The sequence below is a fragment of the Phyllostomus discolor genome, chromosome 11 (assembly GCF_004126475.2).
Source record: "Phyllostomus discolor isolate MPI-MPIP mPhyDis1 chromosome 11, mPhyDis1.pri.v3, whole genome shotgun sequence".
Classification (NCBI taxonomy): Eukaryota; Metazoa; Chordata; class Mammalia; order Chiroptera; family Phyllostomidae; genus Phyllostomus; species Phyllostomus discolor.
Genome location: NC_040913.2, coordinates 44,638,277 through 44,664,021, shown reverse-complemented (window position 1 = coordinate 44,664,021; position 25,745 = coordinate 44,638,277). Strand labels below are relative to the sequence as shown.

At 34.8% G+C, this 25,745-nt stretch overlaps 1 protein-coding gene and 1 pseudogene across 1 annotated transcript in view; both read left to right on the top strand.

The window, feature by feature from the left end:
• Positions 1-479: 479 nt before the first annotated feature.
• Positions 480-11,174, top strand: LOC114508833 (annotated as a pseudogene).
• A 14,025-nt stretch (positions 11,175-25,199) lies between these two features.
• Positions 25,200-25,745, top strand: part of ENOX1 (ecto-NOX disulfide-thiol exchanger 1) — a 282,243-nt gene continuing 281,697 nt past the window's right edge. Inside the window, exon 1 of the mRNA XM_028526797.2 lies at positions 25,200-25,374. Coding sequence (XP_028382598.2) covers positions 25,287-25,374 — 88 coding nt within the window. The 5' untranslated portion in view covers positions 25,200-25,286. The remainder of the gene's footprint in view (positions 25,375-25,745) is intronic.

Sequence of the window (25,745 nt, the reverse complement as noted above, 5' to 3'; positions counted from 1 at the left end):
AGCAGTCTTTTTTTTTTCTGGACAACCATCTTCCTGTACCCATCTCGTCATTCATAGTAGACATATGCATCTACCATGCAGTATTGCTCTATCCTGTCTGCATAGGATAGGCACTTGGGAAAATATTTTGTTCTCTAAATTAAACTATGAAACTTTTTATTTCCTTCTTGTAATACAGTTTTCTATTTGTTTTGTTATTATTGTTAAGTATGCCTCTGTCCTTTCCCCTGGTTTTTCCTATGAGCATTACCTATGGTAATGTGGCTTTACCAGTTTCATCTCAATTAAGTGTTATGTGTCTAAACAGTGAGGAAAGACAAAAGAAATAGGGCAAAGACAAAGAAGAAAGAATGAAAGAAGAAAGGATTATTTCCAATCCTTAGCCTCTGGTGTTAAATTGATGGCCACAAGTCAGGTACAATGTTAACACTTTCAGGATTTATCTCAAGTCAGATGAACCTACCCTCGAATGCAGCCAGGATCCAAATCACCTCTAGCAGGAGCATGAAGAATATCATGGTATCCTCAGAAGGAGTATAAGGTGACACAGGGACACAGTGAGTCCTTGATAATTGCCACTGTGTCAATGGGGAAATTGAGGGTCGGAATGATACTTTAAAAAAACGAGTTTCTGAGTATGGTTAATGTGGAGCTTGGTTCATTGGCCTGGATTCCCAACTTAAATAAACTTTGAAATTTGGAACTTATTAACAAAGAATTTCTGAAGGCTTGGAAGTCCTGGCAGAGAAATGTCCTAATCCTACCCACTTCAGTCTGAGTGGGAACAAAACCAAAAATGTCAATACACTAGAAGCTCTGCAAAATCTTAAAAATTTGAAAAGTCTTGACTTGTTTAACTGTAAGATCACAATGCTAGAAGATTATAGAGAGAGTGTTTTTGAACTGCTGCAGCAAATCACATAATTAGATGGATTTGATCAGGAGGATAATGAAGCACCAGACTTGGGAGTGGAGGATGATGTGGATGGAGATGAAAATGATGAAGAGGAAGATGAATATGATCTACCTGAAGGATATGAGGAAAATGAGGAGGAAGAAGAGGAGGATGAGGATGAAGGTGGAGCCCACTTAGAATTGGGAGGGGGAGAAGAGGAAGCGGGCCTCTCATACTTAATAAGAGAGGAAATTCAGGATGAAACAGATGATGATGACTATGTTGAAGAAGGGGAAGAAGAGGAAGAAGGTCTTTCAGAGGAAAAGCAGAAATGAGATGCTGAAGATGATAGAGAAGAAGAAGATGACTACATTATTCTAGGACCAGATTCCTTTAATTCCTGGGTGTGTAGTAAAGTGATCATATCTTCCTTGTTGCTTCATGTATAATAGCTATCTCTACAGAATATAATGTATAACTCTTTATAGGAAAAGTGTGTTTTTACTATTTTTGCCTTACCATTCCAAATAAGACTTACTAGTCTGCTGATGATCATACTGTATGTAGAGAAAAATTTTCATTAACCCCATTGTGAAATTCCCTAACAGTTTGTTTACAACCTTAATTTTTCTAATACAAGCTAACTGTATTAGTCAGTTTTAGCCCATAATTAAAACATGATGGCTTTTATACAGGAAAAAGATGATTTATCTCAAGTAAAATATTTTTTTTTTAGAATCTGGTACCTTCAAAATGGAAGCTATCAAAAATCCCCAAGTAAACATATATTTGTACTTTCTGGTAAATTTTAGGGGTGATTTGTGAGTATTTTGTCTAGATGTGCTAAATAAATCTTTGTTGAGTAATTGAATGCATAAACAAAATAATGAAATTTGTAGAGGTTACAGTAATAAATATTTGTAGAGGCTACATGGTCATTTGACTTAGAAGTATTTTAGCATTTCCAGAAGTCCTCTGTTATCTACTAGAATGTTTAACTTCAATATTTAGACTTCCTGTGATTGAAAGCAGAAGTCTAAAAACAAATGAAAGATAAGAGTTAACAGAGAGCATCAGTTCCCAAGAATTATTAAAATTAAAGTCTCTTGTTAAGGTTCCCAGATTTTTTAGGGTTCTAAAAAATAAATGTAAACTTCCTTAAAATTGTTAGAGCTAGGTGTCTTAGAGTTTAGACTATTCTCAAAATCTGTTGTTTTGTTACTTAAGAGATGAAAGCTTTTTCTTGGTCAGTTATATTTTTTGTATATTATTGTGGGCTGAGCCACTTGATACCACTAAAAATTGCAACTTTGAAAAATTCAAGAGAAAAAGCAATTATTTCTAGAACTGACAGAGCCTTTCCTGGGTTTAATTCTCTTTTAAATTATGTATTCCCTTCGAGATACTGGAAATTATTGGACTGTAAATGATCTTACTACTTGCCAAATGTAATTTTATGTATGAAAAGATTAATAAGTATTGAGAATTTCCTTTGGTCTCCCTTGCAAGCAATACTCTGGACATTTCTGAAGGTCAAGTTTGTAGAGTTTCCGCCCCCCCCCCCCCCCATCTTTATTTTTGGTGTATTTAATGGAGTTCTACTCAGCTAAGATTTGTGGCAAGTTGAGCTTTCATCAGACTTTTGTGTTTAGGTATAAGATCTCAGAAATTAGAGTTTCTGTCAGAAGTTTTCGCACATAGCACTTAGAACTGCTGCTGGGCATCAGCACACTATTGTTTACAGTCTTTATGTATGTGTGAAGACAGTGAATCTTTTCAATCTTAGTCACTTACATTTTGCAGTAGAATTTTTTTCCTGGTAGTACTAATATTCCTAGTATGATATTACTAGTACTATTTTCTAACAGTAGTGTATGATTTTTATTAGTGTCCATCTGATGCTAGATGCACAGGTCACCTTGGCTTCTCACTTGGCTTATTTGTTAATAAGTGTGATGGAATTTCAACAAATTACACATTCTTTGTTCTGGTAAATTTTACTTTGGAAAGCCTAATAGCTGTTTTGTCCACCTGCCTGCCTCCAACTTGCTGCATCTGGACTCAGCTCAGATTACCAACAGATCAGCAGCCTTTCCTTCCTTTCTCTCCCCTTTGTTGCAGGCTCATGCTCTCATGAGCTGGATTACAGCTTCTGGGTTCTAGCACCATCCAAGAAGATCAATCTTCTGTGGAAAATGAGGAAATGTGTCCCATAATTTGCCTACTGACATCCTTCTACATTTTCTGTTTCCTTTCTTTTATGTCACTGTCCAGAGGTTTTTAAAAGTAAGAAAATGAAAGAAGGAAAAAAGAAAAGAAAGTTAATTAGACGAACAATGGCTTGGTAGAAATAAAATTAGTCATGCTGTTGGATTATAAATTTTTTAAGTAGGATTTGAGAAAATGTCTGTTAAAATTTAAAATAGAATGGGGAAGAATGAGAAAATAAGTATGGTTTTTAACTCAGATTAGAAGGTCAGAAAATTCATTTTAAGTAAATTGATACCTGAATTTGGATTTTTTTACTACGAGTATAACCATGCAAAATTTAAAGATTTCAGTTCATTGCTTCAGAAACTGCTGAAGACAAAATGAGGTTAACAAGTTAGGCAGAAAACAAAGCTAATGTGTTAGGGACTTAGAAAACTGATAAATGTCAGAGTGCTCTTAATTTTTGAGACATAGACAAAAAATAATTAAGGACAAAGTCTCAGGGATGCTTGTGAAAGAGACAAAATGAATATAGGGAAACCTCTCTAATTTGGGAAAACTAAAGAGAGCACACTGGTTGGAATTATGTAATGATTAATTTCTAGGACAGTTATACACTCTCAAATAAATATAGTAGTATAAGCTGTGGCTAATAACAGCCTCAACCAAACAATAACAGAAACCTCTATATTGCTTTATGAATCCCTAATTTCCCCTTAATAATTTTATTGTATGATGATCCACACTGGGAAGAATTACAAAAGGTTGGCCTTTTACCCTTCTAAGCAACTTGCATTATTTAGAAAACAGTGGATTCACCTAAAGTCAGGGGTAAACTTTCTTTGAATATAGGTCTCCTAATATGTACTTATTTGACATATTCATTACTATTGAAATTGAAAGGATGTTTTAACATTACAAGTATATTGGTGGTAAAACCCAGAAAGATGATTTACAAATACTACTTTCATTTGCATGTAACATTTTATTTTCTCCTAACAATAAAGTTGCCCTCAAGGGGAAGAGTAATATGGCATTAAAGTGCAAAGCACCTGACTCAGCCTGTGTTTCCACTCAAGAAAGAGGTCATAGACTACAGACATCCCAGCTCCCTAGCCTGGGACAGAGAAGTGTGAGGAAAAGATAAGAGCTAAGAGACATGACTGCTGACCAGCTTTCTCTTTCCTATCATCCCAGAATTTGGCTGGCTGCCAATGTTTCTTTCATTTTATCTTTAGCTTATATTGATGGCACAAGATTTGTGTGTATATGTGTGCTAAAGGTAAAGGAAGGAGTTCCTTTCTAAATTGACAGAAAGAAACATCTTTTTATAGAAAGACATTTTTCTAAAATCTTTCCTGAAATATGGACATTTGAATAAATAGTATAAGCAAAATTATGAGAAAATGTCTGAGAAACTTTCCATTTGAAATTTTTCACACACAGAGAACTGCTATTAACTGAACAATGGCATCACTATTAGAAATCCTGTCCTAAATTTCAGTAGAGAATACATAATCCTAAAATAAAGATGAGTTAAAGGAATGGAATGTACTTTTTCTTTAATTTAAAATAATTTTTTTGTTTTAAAATCCTGAGTAAAAATCCACTAATCACATTTTCTTAGAAATAGCAGAAGTATTTGTATCTGACAACCTGAAGGACAGCAGTCGTAATGGGATGAAACAGCTTTCAACATTCTGGAGCTCAGTTTTCCTTATCAGGAACATTACTAAATTGAAAGTAAAGGATATTAATAAGCTTCACTTATGTTTAAAATGTCTATTTATAAAAATGATACTTCTGTTTTAGAAAATATGATTTATAAAAATGTATTTTTACTTATGTACTTCTCAACAAAGATAATATACTTGGATTCTGTGACCTTTTTTCTCTGAGAATTTCTGTAATTTGTAAAAATATGTTGTTGCTTTATTGACTGAAATGCTAAAATTATATTTTTAAAACAAACATTGAAAAAGGACAAACATTGAAAATTAACCTCTCCTCATACTGCACTTAGAACATTTTTTTTCTAAAATTACCTCACCCATCTTTATTTTGCTGAAGTCATAGAGAATATGCATAGAACTTTGACCAAGTAGGCTATGATTTAAATGTTTGTTAAACAATAAATAAGAAAGTTAATTAAAGGTGACCTGCAAAGGTGGCTTTCTAAAAAGCCCATAACTTCATAGGCCTAAATACCAGACGGGAAGGGTATCAGAGGCACAATGCTATATGTTCTTTTTTTAAGTTTCCTTTTCAAGCCCCACTCTATTGCTGTGACATCTGACAACCTTTCTTTTCTGGGTCCAGCATGCTCCATGCCATGTGTTAGCTTTTCCGTTTCTAAAAATAATCAGGTTGACGGGGTTATGACTGGGAATATGTTCAATCTAGGGCTCAATTTGCAAAGAATTGACACCTTATCCAGATTGAGTCTTCCAGTCCATTCACATATACCCTTTCTACATTTATATAGCTCTTCTTTAAAATTGCTCAACAGTATTTTGTAGTTTCAGTGTAAAATTCCTGCATGCTTCTTGTTTTATTTATTACTATGAATTTTTAATATTTTACATACCCAATATCATTAGTCATTAGGAAAATGCAAATCAAAATCACAAGATATCACTTCACACCAACTTGGATTACTGTAATATTATAAAAAAAGACAGCAATAATAAGTGTTGATGTGGAGTGTAAAAGTTGGAACCCTCATATATTTTCATGGGAATGTAAAATTACACAGCCACTATGGAAAACAGTTTGTCATTTCCTCAAAAAACTAATTCTAGAGTTATTATTTTACCGTGCAACCCCATGCCTAGGTACAGACCCAAGAAAATTGAAAATACATGTTCACACATAAAAAAACTAATATTGCTAATATTTATAGCAATATTGTTCTACTATGGAAAAATACAAACAATCCAAATATCCACCAACTAATGAATGAGTAAATAAAACATGGTATTCACATGCAATAGATTATTTAGCCAAAAGAGGGAATGAAATATTGATACATGCTACAATGTAGATGAACCTTTAAAACATTATGCTAAGTGAAAGAAACCAGACACTAAAGACCACACATTGCATAATTCCACTTACATGAAATGCCCAGAGTAGGCAACTTCTGTTTCTGGCTTTCCACATCTAATCACTTAAGTTCTATGCATTTAATCTTTTAAAATATCTATTATATTGACTCTTTCTTCTATCATCCCATAGCCAGTATTCAATTTCAGGTTCTTAATTTTCTGTGTGGCACATCACAGCATTATTTCTAATGTTTATCCTTACCTCAAACCTTAGCTCCCTTCTATCCATCCCTTACTCCACCTCAGAATAATGTTTCTAAAAATATAAGTGATGTCACTTTTCTATGTTAAATGATTTAATAGACTCTTATAGTGCGTATTTTCACATTTTTCTACTATATTAAAGTAGAACCTTTTTTGCAAAGAAAGTTCAAATACTGCAGTGGAACAAGTAAGTAAATGGATGGTAGGAGCCATGTTTCTCCCTGTCAGGGCATTTGCAGATGAGGAGGAAGGTAAGGTTAGTACTGAATTAAACTTACATGTGTCAGTATGAATACACACACACACACACACACACACACACAGATGGACATATATAAAAACAATTATAGCTATGTGCATATACCTGTATGTTTTCTAGCTCTTTCTGCTGAGAGAGCTTAAGGGTAGTGATAGCCCAGTAGCACCTAGCACTTCAGTGCACAGACCTTGGTTTCTAAATATTATCTTTCGATGAAAGGAACCAGGGATCCTTAGAGAAATGGCTAGTTCTAGGGCTGGGACAGTAAAAATACAGTATTTTTTTTACTATAAATAAAAAGGACAGGACATGGCTCCCAATGGTGAAAGCTGGAAGAATTTGAGCAACAAAACAAATAACATGATATTGGATTATAACCCAAAGTATTGAATAAATATAGATATATAAATATCATCCTAATATAAAGAAATAGCTGAACAAGTAAATAATGAAGTACAACAAAAAAATCTTTCTTACAAATAACATATATAGCTATAGCTCCCTCCAAGAAGTAAAGCTTACCCTCACTCTGCAATATAGGCTGAATTTAGTTAGTCATTTCCAAATAAGAGAGTATGTAAAGAGGAGAAAAAGAAACTTAATTGTGTGGAAACCCAGTAAACACTACATTAACCAAGTAGTCACAGTTAACATCACAAGTGATGAGTCTATGTTTCCTGATATGATATGATGAAAAATGTACCTCACCTTTGTGGTACTCCTTCCCAAACCTATTACCTTAGTCTAGTCATGAGGAAAACATCATCCCAAAAATGTGGGACAGTCTGTAGAGTACCTGATTAATATTCCTCAAGACTGTCAAGGTCATAACTAACAAGAAAAACCTGGGAAACTGTCACACATCAAAGGGACTAAAGAAACATGATGACTAAATGCCATGTACTGTCTTGGATTGGATTCTGGCACAGAGGAAATACACCAGTGGGAAAACTGGTGAAATATAAATGAAGCCTGGATTTTAATTAGTAGCAATGTTCCAATGTTGGTTTCTTGGTTGTGACAAGTGTGCTATAACAATGTAGGACGTTACTATAATGGGGAGCTGGGTGAGCAGGTTATGGGAACTTTCTGTACTATCTTTGTAACTTTTTTTGTAAGTCTAAAATCATCCAAGGAGAATATTATTTAAAAATTTAAGAAGGCCTGATATAAAATGGATATTAGCAAAGCTACTGTTATTGAAGCCCAGAGTGCTGACTACCTGGCCTCTCTCTCACTCCTCCCAGTCTGCCTCCCTTTCTCCCTTGTTCCCCGGGGTTCTCTGGCTTGTGTTTTGCAAACTGCTGCCCTATAGAATTAAATCCAAACTCCTTGACTGTTCTTCTGGGGACCTTTATATTTTCACCCTTGCCTAGCTTTCATCTTCATCATCTGTTGACCTCTTGCCTTCTATATTTATTTCCTTCATCTATTCTGAAGGCAATTTCTTTTCTTCAAGCAGACTATGACCTTCCTCTTGATTGTACACATGCTTTTCTTTTCATTTGGAAGACTTTTCTCAAGTGTGTTCAGCTTCAGAAACTCTTCATTCTGTGCCCTTTTTATATGGTCCTAGAATTCAGCTCAAGAATCCCCTTAGAAGTCTCTAAGGGGAAAGGAGGAATTCTGAAAGTACTTCTACAATAGTGTGTAGTCCCTCCTGGTTGTCTGTATGTATCTGTGTATGCATACATCTTTTCTCCAACTGGTGACAGGCTTCTGAAGGACATGGCATTCATCTCTATGCCAAATATCAAGCACAGTGCCTAACATGTAGTAGATATTCAGTAAATATTAAATAAATGGATGGATGGATGTATAGTAGCAGTTTTATTGAAACTAAGGTATTTCTTGTAGCATTTCTATTTGAATATAGTTGTTAAAAATTATAAATTTAACATTTTAATAAGTAAGTTGATCCCAGTTTGCCGATGTAAAGAGAAAAGCAGTGAATTTTCAGGAGTAAGTAATAGTGTTAATTCAACCAATATGCATATAAAAATACTGAGGGGGTGGGTTTTTAGTCCTTTAAAGAACCAAAATTCTTCATAGTGTGTACTTTACAGTAAATTAAATATGTATTGTAATGTTGCCTTTCAGTCCTTCTGCATGTGAAGTTGTCAGTAAGACTAGCTGCATGCATTTGTCTTCATTAGCCATTCCAAGGTGATGCAGGTGGCCCAGCTATTCTCAGGCACTTTAATTTGCCAATTATTGTACCCATGGCTAAGAACAGATGGTGATTAGTTTCACATTTTGCTCACTGGGCAGCTTAATGTTCTTGTCACCTTACATTGAGTTTTAAATGTGCAAAGCGCAAAGAATGTAAAACATGTTTCTCAGACTTGGGGTACGTGTGTCATACCTCATAACTTGAATTGCTTCTGGATATAGCCATTAAAGGGCCTGACTGAATAATAAAAGAACAAGATAACATGGCAGAAGTACATCAAGGAAGCTAATGTGTGTGTATTCACTGACATATTCACACATACATATATACGCGTGTATATATATATGTGTGCGTGTGTGTATGTATATATACATATGAAGGCTCAGATGTGTATTTTATTTCACAGAAGCACCATTTGCTAACTTACGAAATCTGAGTGGTAGTTGATAACTTAGATTACTACTATTTAAGGAAAGAAAGAGAAAACGGTCTTTTTTACAAAATAGCATTCAACCTCCTTTTAACTGAATTTATTGGGGGTAACACTGGTTAATAAAATTACATAGATTTCAGTGGTACAATTCTATAATAATATCTGTATATAGTATTCGGTGTTTATCACCCCAAGCCAAGTCTCCTTTCATCACAATTGATTCCTGCTTTACCTTCATCTACTTTTCCCCACCCTCCTTTCCCTCTGGTAATTACCACACTGTTGTCTATGAGGGATTTTTCCTTAATCCCTTCACCCTTTTTTAAACAACCTCCGAACCCCGCCCCTCTGAGAAATGTCAGTCGGTTCTTTGTATCTATGAGTCCATTTCTATTTTGTTTGTTAGTTTATTTTGTTGATTAGATTCCACATATAAGTGAAATCATATGGTATTTTTCTTTCTCTGACTGGATTCTTTTACTTAGCATAATAATTTCCAGGCCCATCCATGCTATCACAAATGGTAAGATTTGCTTCTGTTATATGACTGAGTAGTATTACATTGTATAAATGTACCATAGCTGTTTTATCCACTCATCTATTGATGGACACTGGGGTTGCTTCCAAATCATGGCTATTGTAAATAACGCTGCAGTAAACATAGGGGTGCATATGATCGAGGTCTGTCCAGAAAATATCCATCCATCATTAATACAATGAGAACAGTTTGTGCAACATCGATTTAACCTGGCAGCCAAGGAGAGTGGATTGGAATGTGTATGTGTGAACATGATGATTTTACTGTACCAATCATAGGGGGTGGTACTAGCCCATTGAGTGAGCATGTGTTCTGTGTGGCCATCACATTCAAGATGACTGAGCAAGTACAGCAACAAATCTGCATCAAATTTTGCATTAAGCTTGAATATTCCTCTGTGTAAACTATTAGGACGATTCAGAAAGCTGCAGCTATGGGCAACTGGTGATTGGCAGCTTTATCACAATAATGTTCCCACTTATGCATCATGTCTTATGCAGAGTTTTTTGGCAAAACATCAAGTCATCCAGGTGACTCAGCCCCCTACAGCCCAGACTTGGTGCCCTGAGACTTCTGACTTTTCTCAAAACTAAAATCACCTTTGAAAGGGAAGAAATTTCAGACCACCAATGAGATTCAGGAAAATACAATGGGACCCAAGGTGCCTGCCTTGAAGGGGACTGAGGTATCATTGTACTATCTACAGTGTTTCTTATATCTTGTTCAATAAATCTCTCTATTTTTCACATTACATGACTGGATGCTTTATGGAAAGGCTTCGTATATTCTTTTGAATTAGTATTTTGGATTCCTTTGGATATATTCCCAGAAGTGGAATCACTGTGTCTTAAGGCAGTTCCATTTTTAATTTTTTGAAGTATCTCCATACTATTGTCCCCATGGCTGCACTAATCTGATTCCTGCCAATAGTGCACAAGTGCACATCCTCAGCAACATTTGTTGTCTGTTGATTTATTTTATTATTTTTAAATATGCTTCATTGATTATGCTATTACAGTTGTCCCATTTTCCCCCCTTTATTCCCCTCTGGTCTGCATACCCCCTCCTACCCGCATTCCCCCTCTTTAGTACATGTCCATGGGTCACACATATAAGTTCTTTGGCTTCTACATTTCCTATACTATTGTTACCCTCCCCCTGTCTATTTTCTATCTACCATTTATGCTACTTATTCTCTGTACCTTTTACCCCTCTCTCCCCCTCTCACTCCCTTGTTGGTAACCCTCCATGTGATCTCCATTTCTGTGGTTCTGTTCCTGTTCTAGTTGTTTGCTTAGTTTGTTTTTGTTTTTATTTTTTTTTAGGTCTGGTTAACAACCAGACCTCACAATAGCTGTGAGTTTGTTGTCATTTTGATGTTCATATTTTTGATCTTCTTTTTCTTAGGAAAGTCCCTTTAACATTTCATATAATAAGGGCTTGGTGATGATAAACTCCTTTACCTTCGCTTTGTCTGGGAAGCATTTTAACTGCCCTCCCATTCTAAATGATGACTTTGCTGGATAGAGTAATCTTGGATGTAGGTCCTTGCCTTTCATGACTTCAAATACTTCTTTCCAGACCCTTCTTGCCTGTAAGCTTTCTTTTGAGAAATCAGCTGATAGTCTGATGGGAACTCCTTTGTAGGTAACTGTCTCCTTTTCTCTTGCTGCTTTCAAGACTCTTGCCTTATCTTTAATCTTGGGTGATGTAATTATGGTGTGCCTTGGTGTGCACTTCCCTGGGTCTAACTTCTTTGGGATTCTCTGAGCTTCCTGCACTTCCTGGAAATCTATTTCCTTTGCCAGATTTGGGAAGTTCTCCTTCATTATTTGTTCAAATAAGTTTTCAGTTTCTTCCTCATCCTCTTTTCCTTCTGGCACTCCTATGATTCTGATGTTGGAATGTTAAAAGATGTCCTGGAGGCTCCTAAGCCTCTCCTCATTTTTTGAATTCCTGTTTCTTCATCTGTTCTGGTTGAATATTTATTTCTTCCTTCTGGTCCACACCATTGATTTGAGTCCCACTTTCCTTCCCTTCACTGTTGGTTCCCTGTATATTTTCCTTTATTTCACTCAGCATAGCCTTCATTTATTCCTCTAATTTGTGACCATATTCAACCAGTTCTGTGAGTATCCTGATTACCAGTGTTTTGAATTGTGTCTCTGATAGGTTGGCTATCTCTTTGTTGCTTAATTATATTTTTTCTGGAGCTTTGATCTGTTCCTTCCTTTGGGCCTTATTTTTTTTTTTTTTTTGGTCTTGGTGGACCTTACATAGTAAGGGGCAGAGCATTAGGTGATCACCAGGGTGGGGCAACCCATGTTGCTGTGTTGTAATGCTGTATGTAGGGCAGGGTTCCGAGAGGGAACAGTGCCGCTTGCTCTGCTCTGCTGGTTTTTAGTCACTTCCCCCTCTACCCACAATCTAATTGGGACCTTCTGATTCTGACTCCCGAGTGGGTGGTTTTGTGTACATTCTAGAACCCTGTGGGTGTCTCCAATGAACTCTCCTGTGAGGCTGGGAGTTTCTCCTGCTGCCTCAACCCCCACAGGTGTTTTCCATCATAGGCTTTGAGGGTTTAATTCCCCACACTGGAACTCTCGGTTACATGGTCTATCTCACTCCCCAGTTGTTTCTCCCAGTTTATCTGTACACAAATGTGGGACTACCCAGTCCACAAGCCACCACCTCAACCAGTACTCCAGCCAGTGCCTTGCTGCAAGTCCTCTCTACCTGACTGCCTACCTCCACCCCTCGTGTCCCCTCCTACCAGGCTGGGTGAATGCTTCTTCTTTGTCTGCTTGGTTATCAGACTTCCATACAGTTTAATTTTCTGTCAGTTCTGGTTGTTTTTTTGTTTTTAAATTTGTTATTGTCCTTTTGGTTGTTTGAGGAGGTACAGTGTGTACCTATACCTCCATTTTGGTTAGAAGTCTGTTGTCTATTGATTTATGGATGGTAGCCATTCTGACAGGTTTGAGGTGATATCTCATTGTGGTTTTAATTAGCATTTCTCTAATGATTGGTGACATTGAGCATCTTTTAATATGTCTATTGGCCATGTGTATATCCTCTTTGGGGTAGTGTGTATTCACATTCTTTGCCCATTTTTTAACTAGATTGCTTATTATTTTGGTGTGGAGTTTTACAAGTTATTTTTTTTAATGTTTTAAATTTATTTTAATCATTTTTATTGTTATTCTATTACAGTTGTCCCAATTTTTCCCCTTTGCCTTCCTCTACCTATGCCCCCCACTCCCATAGTCAATTCCCAAACTATTGTCCATGTCTATGGGTCATTCATACGTGTTCTTTGTATAATCTCTTTCCCTTCTTTCCACCATTATCTCCTTCCCCCCACCCCTGTGGTCACTTTCAGTCTGTTCCATGTTTCTATGCCTGTGCATAAGTGCTTTATAAATTTAGATATTAACCCTTTATCAGCTCTATCATTGGCTAATATGTTCTCCCATTCAGTGGGTTATCTTTTGATTTTGTTGCTGGTTTCCTTTTCTGTGCAAAAACTTTTTAGTTTGATGTAGTCCCATTTTTTTTGTTTCCCTTTTCCTAGGAGATAGAAAAAAATGTTGCTATGAGAAATGTCACAGATTTACTGCCTATGTTTTCTTTCAACCTTAGTAATTGCCTTCTTTAAATGTTCTCAGGCAACACAAGTTACCCAAAACACAGGATGAGATGCACCCTTTACTACCTGATATTTTGGACAATTTTTCCCTAGCTATGTACTAATGCCTTCTAAAAATTGTCATAGAGAGGTAGAAACTTCCCTTTGGAAAATCCAAAACCACTCTGGCAGTTTTGTCTGCCATTCTTTTACTTAATTGCCTGGGAATGAAGTCAACTCATTTATTGAGACTTAAACTAGAACCATTATTAGCAGAAAGATTATTTAACATTATAAGAAGGCATGGGAAAATGTCAGGCACACAGCATCCCAAACATAAACTTTATTTGCTATCCTCTAGAAGAATTTGTTTGCATATAATGTTGTTCACACCACTGATAGCAGAAAATTTATTTAATAACTACTCAGAATTAATATGCTATAGTATGCATGAGTGCCTAATTTAATTTATCTCCAATTAAGCCTATTATGTTTGAGATCACTTTACAGAAGAGACTTTTTTGCCAGCTGTAAGCTTATTTGAATTGTAATATAAGTTAATAATGTGTGAAAAACAAGTGATGCCTCCTTTTAAATGTTAATTTTGCCACCTGACTTCCTGAGATGATACATATCAAGATCATTCATTGGCATTTAGTTAATATCTTGCATGAAGACCAGATATTGGAATAAATATGAAAATTAACTATTTTAGGAGGCAAAGACAAATGGTACAGTGATGCTTTATTTTTGAAATACAGAGAAAAACCCATTGCATTATGAAAGCAAATTTTAAAAATTAATTTATAATCATATTAACAACATATATGACAACACATGACCTTTGTATGATTTTTGTTCTAAATGTATTCCTTTAACATTAGTCATTTGATCAAATATATTGGGAATCTCAGGTGTTTGGCAATGATCTCTGCAGCATTTGCCTCTATTCTAAGATGACTGATTCTCTTCAGTGGACCCAGTATGAGACAAGGGACTTATGCAGTTCTCTTCAGTGGCCTGTTTTCCAAGTTATAGGCCAAGCTTGTCTTTATGCTTATGTTGAACCAACTGCTTCATCTGCCTATCTTCTTTTCAGTGTCATGAGGCTTATCACCAAAGAAGTGATTGAACTAATTATTTCCCCTTGCTCACATGTAGAGCTATGTGCATCCCTATATAGTTGCATTGCTCCGGATATGAACTCTATTATTTGTATATATATTTAAATTTGGTAATCTGATGGCTTCAATATTGCCTTTCTCCCCTTTCTGGCTCTCTCATAGAAATTTCACCCAGTATTCAAGGCCTTCTTAAAATCCTACCTGCTGTGTGCAGATTTCCCAACCATCTCAAGCCATAGCCATTTCCCTTAGTGCAGTTATTTGCTTGATCATTTGGTTATCTTTCATGTATTCAAAAGTGAGCTCTCTTAAGGCATAGAACTTGAGTTTTATATATTTATGTTTGCACAGTGCCTAGTACAGTTTCTTCTGCAAAAATTATGTCAATAGATGGTAGTGATTGATAATCAGAATGAAAATATGACAAAGGAGAAACTCATATATTAAGAACCCTAGATGAATACATTTAAAGTCAGTTTGTGGGTTCTCATTTGTTTTCAATGTGAAGTGGAAACTCTCATGTAATAATATTTAAAAAGTGAGTGATCATGAAATGCATTTCTCCTTGTTTTGAATGGCTCTTGACAGATCTATACTAGTTTGAATCTCAGAATGAATGTACTTTTTCTTAGTTTAAATTAGAATCAGCTGGGGAATTTGAAATACATATCTGATGACTGGGACTAGCCTTCAGGTCAGTTTAGCATAGAATAGGATCATTTTTGAGAACCCTAACCACATGATTCCAGTAAGAAGCCAGAACTGAGAACCACAAGTGTAAGGGAAATGTAAAGGTCATTAAATTCATTCATCTGTCTGGTGTTTAATTGCTTTCTACTGCTGTTTAGCAATGAAAGAAAGTACTTCTAATAGGAGGCTTGAAATTGCAACTTTTAATGCAGACATTCTTTGCTATATCCACTGCCTCGGTTTGTCATGGACTGACCCACTATTAGGTATTAGTATAGAAAGTCCTACACAGTGGGAGACCTCTCAGTACTGGACAAACCAGGATATTTGGTCACCCTGCTACCAACACACTTATTCTTTGGATACTGCAGAATTGTTTTGACAAATTTTCTCTTGAGAAGAAGAAAAAGTAATTTTGAAAGAATATTTGAAAAAATAGAAATAATTACAACACTTTAAAACCTTAGCACCCCTTAGGGTAAAGAAGCATATCAAGAGAAAAATGGAAAACATTACAACAAGTTCTTGTAGGATTCCTGCAATTAAGATGAAGGAGGGGAATTTATTGCATGTATAGTTGTTAATTAAAGAACATCAAAATATTCATTTACTTTTATCTCTGCTATGTAGATAAATTAAAAATGGTTTTGTAGTATAAGGAGCATTAAATGAACATCTCAAACTTGTAAATAAAATCTACTAAAGTATAAGCTCTTTGGAGATAATTATTTTTGCAAATAAGAAGAGAGACATATTCAAGGCTGTTAGAAAAGTTACTTACAGAGCATCTGGCTCCCAGGCATATTCTTGATAGGTTCTTTGGCCTCTTTCCTATTACAGACCCTTTTATTCCCAGCAACATTTGGTACAATCCCTTCCTTTCAGATAAAGTAAATATTGGTAGATTGATAGAAAAATTGAAAGCATTTTAATAACAGAAATAATTTTAAGTGTTTAATTTAAAATTATAGCATTAAAAAGTATTCATCATGAATTGCCATTTGAGTTCTATTTTGATACCATGGCATATCTTGCAGTTTAAGGATTAATTTATCCCACAGTTATTTTCTCTTCAGTTCATGTTGACCACTAACCAGCCAGTGCAATCACCACATGGTTGATTCATTTCATCCATCGATTGCCAAAATTGTCATATGTGTCTCAATCATGTATCTCCATAACCAAATGAAATCCACTGAATTAGGAGCAATTCAGCCAATGCTTTGGTGATCAGCTGCCCAAAATATTGATGGTATCACACAGATGAGATATTAAACTATCCTTTGAAATGTCTAGTTTCATTGAAATTGTGATAGATTTTTCTCCCATTCTAAAATTTGTATGCTACTATAAGAGAAAACATTGGTGAATAAAACTTCTGATATACTTCTCCTTTTTTCCTTAACAAAAACATTTAGCTGAAGTTGTAAAAGTCAGAGAAACACATTATAGAATGCAAAATTGCCGATCAATTCATGCATCCTTTCCAAAATATGTTAATGAGTAGTATCTGAGGGACAGAAAAAGTGGGGAGGGTTTCTAGGCAAATATGCTTGTAATATGCTAGGTAAAGCAAAATTAAACTGATTCCTTGAATGGGGGAGGGAGGAGGGCATGAGACAAAACATACGTGTTCCAAAATTAGAGAACTCTCTAGAGTGAACATCTGGAGAGACTTCATCCAACCTTCTAACTTTTAGTTAAACATGCTATGTTTCAAAAAGGTTAAACAATTGATCTGTAGTCAAATACTTTCCTTAATTTTTTCCAGGCCTCCTTCCCCCAATGAAAATTCCCTAATTGCTTGTAAGAACTTTCTTCATCAATCCTGAGTAGCTAGCTGATGATTGCTTCTAGTTGAACAGCTTATCAGTGACATGATGCCTAAAAAAGGAAGCAAAAACTGTTCACTTATAAAAGATGTATTTTTTATTTTATTGTATTGTATGATTTCATTACCATTTACCCCCCTGATGCACCCCCCACAATCACCACACTGTCGTTCATGTCCATGAGTCCTTTTTCCTTTCTGCTCAATCCCTCTATCCACTAACCTTCCACCCCTCAATAGCTGTCATCCTGATCTCTATGAGTCTGTCTCTATTTTGCTTATTAGTTCAGTTGGTTCACTAGAGTCCACATATGAGTGAAATCATATGATATTTGTCTTTCTCTGATTGACTTATTTCACTTAGCATGATGTTCTCCAGGTCCATACATGTTGTCACAAAGAGGAAAATTTTCTTATTTTTTTACTACCGAGTAGTATTCCATTGTGTAAATGATGTGAAAAGATGTATTTTTAAAGTTTCAATATCTTCTCATGTTCTGATTTTAAAGCTTTTATTAATTGGAAACCTATAGTATACCAGGTTCTTTATATGTATTACATGATTTAACCATAATTAAAACCTGCAAAATAGATAGTATGTCCATTTTTCCTGTTGGAGAAATTATTAGCTTCCTGAAGGTCATATATTCAGTAAATAAAAGAATTAGTATTTGAAACAAGTCCGGTATGACTAGAAAGTCATCTCATCAAGCTCAAAGATATGATTACAGATTCAGTAGAAGTGACAACACAATTAATTTTTTAAGTTATTGGCCCACAATTAAGTGTGGCATAGTTCAGAGATATTATATAGTTTTAGGTAAACAAATTTGTAAGAAATGTACTCAGGAAAATAAAAATATATTCAAGAAATATATTTAAAGGATACTTAGCAAGCTGACTAAAATTTACTTTGGAGATAAGGTGAGGAATACATAGACATTCACATTAGTATATACATGTAATAAGTATGCAAGAATTTAAGCCGTTTATGTATTCTCTAGCTATACTTTTTAGGGCAGTAAAAGGGTAAGTACATAAATGAAAGGTAATATGGGCATGAAATTGTGAGAATTTCTTATATGGATAGCTTTTGCTGGATAATGGTGATTTTTATATGAATTCTGGATACATGTTGAATGAATGAGTAGAATTTCACAGTTAACATTCAATGATATAAATTACTCAACAGCCTTCCAAGTGATGATCATTGTTTAGAGTTATCTTATTTAAAAAACTTATATAAATTTTATTAAAATAATTATTTATTTGGGCCAATCCTCTTGTTATTCTGTTTTTAAATTATTTTCTTGATGTCTGTTTTTTCTTTCTTATTTACCCTCTCTTGTTGCCTTCCTGTGTATTGAGAAATTGATATGGCATCCTCCTCAAATTTTGCTCCAAGTTTCTAGAGCCAAGATAGCAGTGAGATGCTCTAATGATACATTCATGGAGCAGTTCACCTTACTTTGCCCTATGCTTCATAGTAAATAATAGAATTAAAATGATTTGTCAGTATTCTGCCCAAAAGTAGGTGTTAGGTAGTTAGTTGGGGGTAATACCTAGAGTTCTCTGGATAAACAAACTAGAGTACAGTACATAAGTACATATAATTTCAAAGTAAAATTTGTAAGACTAACACAAGCAAGGAATCAAAAACTATAAGAAAATAAGTAGATGTGGGAGTGAAGAAACAGGAGGAAATGCTACTAAACAAGGAATGCCATCAGTATTCTGGAAGGCAGCACTGTGATGGAGGAGGAGGAGCTGAAGTGTGCTGACAGAAGATTTAGATTCAATCTCATCACTCTGGGAAGGCACAGGAGGAGTACAAGGGTGAGATGAAAAGCAGAGACTGGTTAAAATTGGTTACAGAGCAGTTAGTGGAATGTAGTGTATAAAGTAGTTAGATGCTGTTCCTCTCCTTTCCTGACTCTTGTCGGTAACAATTCTCCATTCCTGGTAGAAGTGTGAGGGGTAATCTTAGGATACACTGAGTCAGAGATGCTCTGGACTCATGGAAACGAGGCCAATGGGACAAAGGTAAAACTTGACAAAAAGACGTAAGACCCTCCTAAATGGTTTCACAACATAGCTCACAGAGCACTATAGCCAGTGATACCTAGAGCCATGGACCGGCTCTTTAGGTAGGAGTTTGAAGGATTCTTATCTAAAAAAATTGAATAGCCCAAAGAAATGTTCTGACTAGCTTTTGGAATCCCTGTTGAAACAGATGGATGCCTCACCCAGTTATATCACAGGCATTAAGTATGCCTTGCCTCCACCCAGGGTTTCTAGTCAGTCTAGTTGGGACTATTCCTAAATATAAATAAATTTTATATTTTACATATATTTATATATCCATACATTTAAGATATTCATACATATAAACAAATATAATATATGAATGTTAAATATTAATGAATAGTGAGAGGGTCACCAGATATTGTATATAGCCCCCAATATGAAATAGAGAATAAAATATAGAGATCAAAACAGAGGAAGATAAAAAGTGATGGGTAGCTCAGGAAAAATACAGATAATTGTAGCTCAAGAAACAAACAAAAAAAGCTTTTAAAAATGTGTATCTACTGAAATATGTATTTTATTGATTAATTCACATTTAACATTATGTTAGTTTCAGATGTATAGCATAGTGGTCAGTTATATGGTTTGTAAAGTGATCTCTGATAATTCTAGTACCCACCTGGAGCTATACACAGTTATTACAATATTATGGACTACATTCCTTATGCTGTGCTTGACATCCCAATGACTATTTTGTGACTACCAATTCATACTTCTTAATTCCTTCATCTTTTTTATCCTCCCGCTAACCCCCTCCCATTGGACAACCCTCAGTTTTTTCTCTGTATCTATAAGTCTGTTTCTCTTTTGTTTGTTCACTTATTTCATTATTTATATTCCAAATATAAGTGAAATCATGTGGTATTTGTCATTCTCTGTAGTTTTTTCTTTACTTAGCATAATACCCTCTAAAGCCCTGACTGGGTAGCCCAGTTGGTTAGAGTGTTGTTCCCAGATGCCAAGGATGTGGGTTGATACCCAGTCTGGGCACATACAAAAATCAACCAATGAATTCATAAATAAATAGAAAAACAAAATGTGTGTGTCTCTCTCTCCCACTTCCTTTCTAAAAAAGATCAATCAATAAAATTTTTTAAAAAAATACCTTTTAGGTTCATCTATACTATGGGATGGAGATTTCATTTTTTATGGCCTAGCAATATAATATTCCATTGTATATATGTACCACTTTTCCTTTATCCATTTGTCTATTGATGGACACTTGGGTTGTTTACATATCTTGGCTACTGTAAATACTGCTGCAATGAACATAGGGGTGCATATATCTTTTCAAATCAGTGGGTTTTTTTTTTTATTTCTTTGTATATATACCTAGAATTTGAATTGCTGAGTTGTTAGGTAGGTCTATTTGTAATTGTTTTGAAGAATTTCTCTACTGTTTACACAGTGACTATACCAATTTGCAATCCCACCACAAGTGCTCTTTTTTTTCCTCGACATTTCCAACACTTGTTTGTTGATGATAGCAATTCTGACAGATATGAGGTGATATCTCATTATTGTTTTAATTTGCATTTCTCTGATGATTAGTGATGTTGAGCATCTTCTCATGTCTGTTGGCCATCTGTATGACCTCTTTAGAGAAATGTCTATTCAGCTCCTCCGCCCATTTTTAATTGAATTGTTTTGTTTTGTTTCTTTTTTCTTTTTTTTTTTTTTTGGTGGTGAGTTGTATGAGCTCTTTATAAATTTTAGATGTTAACCCCTTATGAAATGTAACATTGGTGAATATCTTCTCACATTCAGTAGGTTCTCTTTTCATTTGGTTGATGGTTTTCTTTGCTGTGCAAAAATGTCATCTCATTTGTTTATTTTTCCTTGCCTGAGGAGATATATCAGAAAAAAATATTACTGAGAGCAATATCTGAGATTTTACTGCTTATGCTTCCTCCTAAGAGTTTTATTGTTTTGGGTCTTGTATTTAAGTCTTTAATCCATTTTGAGTTTATTCTTGTATATGGTGTAAGAAGGTAGTCTAGGTTTATTTTTTGTGTGTGTGTCTTTCCAATTTTCTCAATACCATTTATTGAATAGACTATGTATACTTCATTGTATGTTATTGTCTCCTTCATCATAAATTAATTAACCACATGGAATGGTTTTATTTGGGGCCTCTCTATTCTGGGCCATTGATCTGTGTGTCTGGATTTATGCCAGTAAGATACTGTTTCAATTGCTATAAGCTTGTAGTATAGTTTGATATCAGGTAGTATGTTACCTCCATCTTTGTTCTTTCCGCAGATTGCTGAGGTTATTTAGGGTCTTTCATGGTTCCATAAATTTTAGGACTATTTGTTCTAGTTCTTTGAAATATACCATTGGTATTTTTATAGGGGCTGCATTGAATCTATAGATTGCTATGGGTAGTATGGACATATTAATGATGTTAATTGTTCCTGTCCATGAGCATAGTATATGTTTCCACTTACTTGTATCTTCTTCAGTTTCATTCTTCAGTGTTTTATAATGTTTTCGGTAAAGTTCTTTGACCTCCTTGGTTAGACTTATTTCAAGGTTTCTTTTTTTGCTTCAATTGTAAATAGGATTGTTTTCTTAATTTCTCTTTCTGATTATTGGTATATAAAAATGCAGCCAATTTCCAAATATTAATTTTGTATCCTGCTACTTTACTGAATTCATTTATCAGTCCTAGTAGTTCTTTTGTGGAATCTTTAGGGTTCTCTATGTGTAGTACCATGTCACCTGCAAATAATGGCAGCTTTTCTTCTTCCTTTCCAATTTAGATGCCTTTTATTTCTTTTTCTTTTCTGATTGCTGTGGCTTCATCTTCCAAAACCATGTTGAATAAAAGTGGTGAAAGTGGAAAACCTTATCTTTTTCCTAATCTTAAGGAAAAAGCTTTTAACTTTTTCCCATTGAGTATATTTGCCATAGGTGGTGTTTATTATATTGAGATATGCACCCTCCATTTCCACTTTTCTGGGAGTTTTTGTCAGAAATGGGTGCTGGATTTTGTCAAATGATTTTTGTACATCTATTGATATGATCATATCATTTTAATCTTTCATTTTTTTTAATGTGGTGTATCACATTAATTGATGTGAGGATATTGAACCAAACTTACATCCCAGGAATAAATCTCACTTGGTTAATGGTGCATGATCTTTTAAATGAATTGCTGAATTTAGTTTACCAGGATTTTTGCATATATGTTCATCAGGAATATTGTCATCTAATTTTTTTTCTCTGTAATGTCTTTGTCTGGTTTTGGAATCAGGATAATGGTGTCCTTATAAAATGAGCTTGTGAGTCTTCCCTCCTTTTGAATTTTTTTGGAATAGTTTCGAAAGGATAGGTATTCATTCATCTTTGAACAATTGGTAAATTTCACTTGTGAAGCCATTTGGTCCAGGACTTTTATTTGCTTGGAGTTTCTTGATTACAGATGCTATTTTGTTGGTAGTAATCAGTCTGTTCAGAATTTGTTTTGCTTTGATTCAGTCTTGGAAGATTATATGTTTGTAGAAATTTATCTTTTCCTTCAGATTGTCTAATTTCTTGGCATATAATTGTTTGTGACATTTTCTTATAATCCTTTGCATTTCTGTGGTGTTGGTTGTCACTTCTGTGGTGTCCATTTTCTTTTATTTCTGATTTAATTTGGAGGGGTATGCTCTCTTTTTTTTCTCAATGAGTCTGGTTAAAGATTTATCAATCATCTTATTTCTCTTTTAAGAAGGACCAGCTTTTTATTTCAGTGATCACTTGTGTTATTTTAGACTTTCTTTAATTTATTTCTGATCTGATTTTTATTATTCCTTCCTTCTTTTGTCATTCTTTTTCTAATAATTTAGCCGTAAAGTTAGGTTGCTTATGAGATTATTCTTATTACGTGAGCTAGGCCTGTATTGCCAGGAAATTTCCTGTTAGGACTGCTTTTTCTGTGGCCCAAAGATTTTTGGGTTGTTGTGTTTTCATTTTCATTTGTCTCAAGGTATCTTTTAATTTCTTCCTTGATCTCATTATTAACCCATTCATTGTTTAATAGCATGTTATTTAACCTTAATGTGTTTGTTTGTTTTTCAGTTTTTTTCTTGTGATTTATTTCTAGTTTCATACCATTACGGTCAGAGAAGAGCTTGATATGATTTCAGTCTTCTTAAATTTATTGAGACTTGTTTTGTGTCCTAATATGTCTATCCTAGAAAATGTATCATGTGCACTTGGAAAGAGTGTATATTCTGCTTCCATGTGAAATACTCTGAAGACATCAATAAAATCCATCTGATCTAGTGTGTCATTTAAAGCCACCATTTTCTTGTTGATTATCTGTCAGGAATATATATCCATTGATTACAATGGGGTATTGAAATCCCCTACTATGATTTTATTGCTTTCTATATCTTCCTTTATGTCTATCAATATTTTCTTTATATATTTGGGTGCTCCTTATTAGGTGCATAAATGTTCATAAGAGTTAAATCTTGTTGGATTGATCCCTTTATCATTATGTAATGTCCTTCTTTGTCTCTTATTATAGTGTTGGTTTTAAATTTTGTCAGATATAAGTACTGCTACATCAGCTTTTTTCTTTTCCATCTGCATGAAATATCTTTTTCTATCCCTTTACTTTTAGTCTGTGTGTATCCTTCAGTCTTTTGGAAGCAGCATATATATTGGTCTTGTTTTCTCATCCATTCAGTTATCTTATGTTTCTGACTGAAAATTTAATGTATTTATATTTAAAGTGTTTATACATAGTTATATAGTTATTATTATTTATTATCCATAATCATATTTTTCCTTCTTATTAAAAAGTCCTTTTAACACTTTTTGTGATACTGCTTTGTTGGTGATAAACTTTAGATTTTTATTGTTTATCTTTCCTTATATTTTATTTTTTTAAATATTTTACTTATTTATTTTTAGACTGAAGGGAAAGGAGGGAGAGAGGGAGAGAAACATCAATGTGTGGTTGCCTCTCAAGTGCCCCCTACTGGGGACCTGGCTCACAACCCAGGTATGTGTCCTGACTGGAAATCAGACCAGCAACCCTTTGGTCCGTGGGCTGGTTCTCAATCCACTGAGCCACAGCAGCCAGGGCTGTCCTCCAATTTTTAATGATACCCTTGATGGGTAGAATAGTCTTGGTTTTAGTTTGTTGCTTTTCATTGCTTCAAATATTTTGTGCCCATCTCTTTTGGCCTGAAAAGTTTCTCTTGAGTAATCAGCTGACAGTCTTATGAGAACTCCCTTAAAGGTCACTGTCTTTCCCTTGCTACTTTTAAGATTCTCTTTTTGTCTTTAATCATTGTCATTTCACTTATGATAATTCTTTGTCAAAAATCTATAGTATGATGAGAGACAGTGTAATATCCATGATATAAAAAGGGTAGTCTATAGAAAAGGAATAATGAGAAAGTAAGAACAAGCTCCTATAAATTAAACTGTAAAAAAAAGTATTGAGAGGTGTAGAAGTCAAGCAAACATTCTAGAAAGTAGATTAATAGGGCAAGGTGTACACAATGGAGGAGGAAAGGGTTGAGGGAAAAGAAGTGAAAAAATGTACTTTGTCAGTTCATTAGTTTCAGTGTTTCACCATAGGAGTTCCAGAAATAGGAAACAGTAGAAAGTGGTGGGGAGATAAGTATCAAACAATAATATAAGAAAAAAATTTTTAATTGAATTACAGGAATTTACAGGCTTAAAGGGAAGAGAAAATGCCCAGAATAATGGATTTTTTTAAAAAAGATGATCATTAAGATTCTTTACTATGAGAATTCAGAACACCATGGATTAAAAAGAAGATTTCAAAACCTTCCAGAGAAATAAAGTGTGTCACATTTAAACAATCAGGAATCCCCATGGCATCAGACTTTGCAACTGCAACACTGGCAACTAAAAGCCAATGAAGTACAGCCTTTAACATTCTGAGGAAAATGACTTTTTTTACTTTAAATTCAATAACAAAATTAACTAGCAAACATATGTAAGAGTAGAATTAAGACATTAAGACGCACAAGGAAAGTCTCAACAAATTTACCTCCCATGTACCTTTTCTCAGGAAGCTTCTAGAGAATGTGCTCTACAAAAATGAGGCTGTAAACCAAGAAAGAGGAAACCATGGGATCCAGGAAACGGGGGACACAACACAGGCGAGAGGCACAGGGATTTCGCAAGATGGTGTTAAAAAGAAGCCCCAGGACAACAGGTGGGCAGCTGGCCTGGGAAACTGATAGACCAGAGGGACTGAACGGGAGGCTCCTAGAGGGTAAAAAGCAGGTATGACAGATTGACCAATTGGGTTGATCACGTAAACAATGGTTTTAATAGGGCTTTTGTAGTTCCTTTAAATAGTTCAGGAACAGTGCATAATAGATAAACATATGAAAAGAAGAAATAAAAGACAACATGAGGGGAAAATATTTAACAAGACAGGAAGTCTTAAACTACATTGCTCAACAGTAACAATATTACATGGTCTCACTAATAAACATAGAATATTAGTTTACCCTCATATTGCTACTTAATCTCCTGAAAATATGGGAGAAGAAAGTTTAGTGGGAGGTGGTGATTGGATAA